The sequence below is a fragment of the Asparagus officinalis genome, chromosome 2 (genome assembly GCF_001876935.1).
Source record: "Asparagus officinalis chromosome 2, Aspof.V1, whole genome shotgun sequence".
In the NCBI taxonomy this organism is placed as follows: Eukaryota; Viridiplantae; Streptophyta; class Magnoliopsida; order Asparagales; family Asparagaceae; genus Asparagus; species Asparagus officinalis.
In genome coordinates, this window is record NC_033795.1 from 75,693,450 (window position 1) to 75,693,936 (window position 487).

The following is a 487-nucleotide window of genomic DNA, read 5'->3' on the forward strand; positions in this document are numbered from 1 at the left end:
GTGAACCAATTAAACTTGCATTATGGTTTCTCACAACAGCTGGTTGTGTTTTTAACAACTACTAATGCAAGGATTAGATCATAATCCTGTAGCCATTTTTAGTTGTACTATTGTAAGAGTACAATGTTACTTGTTGAATTGTATTCAGTCGATGGTTTAAAATCCAAAACTGGCTACATGATAAGATCTCCTACTATGTTCATAGCCTCCCCCTTGTCCACGCATATAAGTAATTTTCTGAATTGTAGCATGTGCTCCAAACATAACTCGTTAGCCAACTAGTCTAACATTGTGATTTCTCATCAACAATTTATTGTGATTCTCTACAAGTCCAAATGTAGATATTAAAGCAGAATGCTTGGCATAATTTTTGGCCACGTACTGGTACTGGAGTACAATACTACTTGCATGGAATGGGAAAAAATCTTTTCGATCAATTCTGCGAGCTTCACCCGCTAGACAATATGGCACATGGTTGAATCATATT

The 487-nt window shown here is 36.1% G+C and overlaps 1 protein-coding gene across 1 annotated transcript in view; it reads right to left on the minus strand.

The window, feature by feature from the left end:
• The window catches only part of LOC109831329, a 2,459-nt gene continuing 2,242 nt past the window's right edge, over positions 271 to 487 (minus strand). Inside the window, exon 2 of the mRNA XM_020398660.1 lies at positions 271 to 455. Coding sequence (XP_020254249.1) covers positions 271 to 455 — 185 coding nt within the window. The remainder of the gene's footprint in view (positions 456 to 487) is intronic.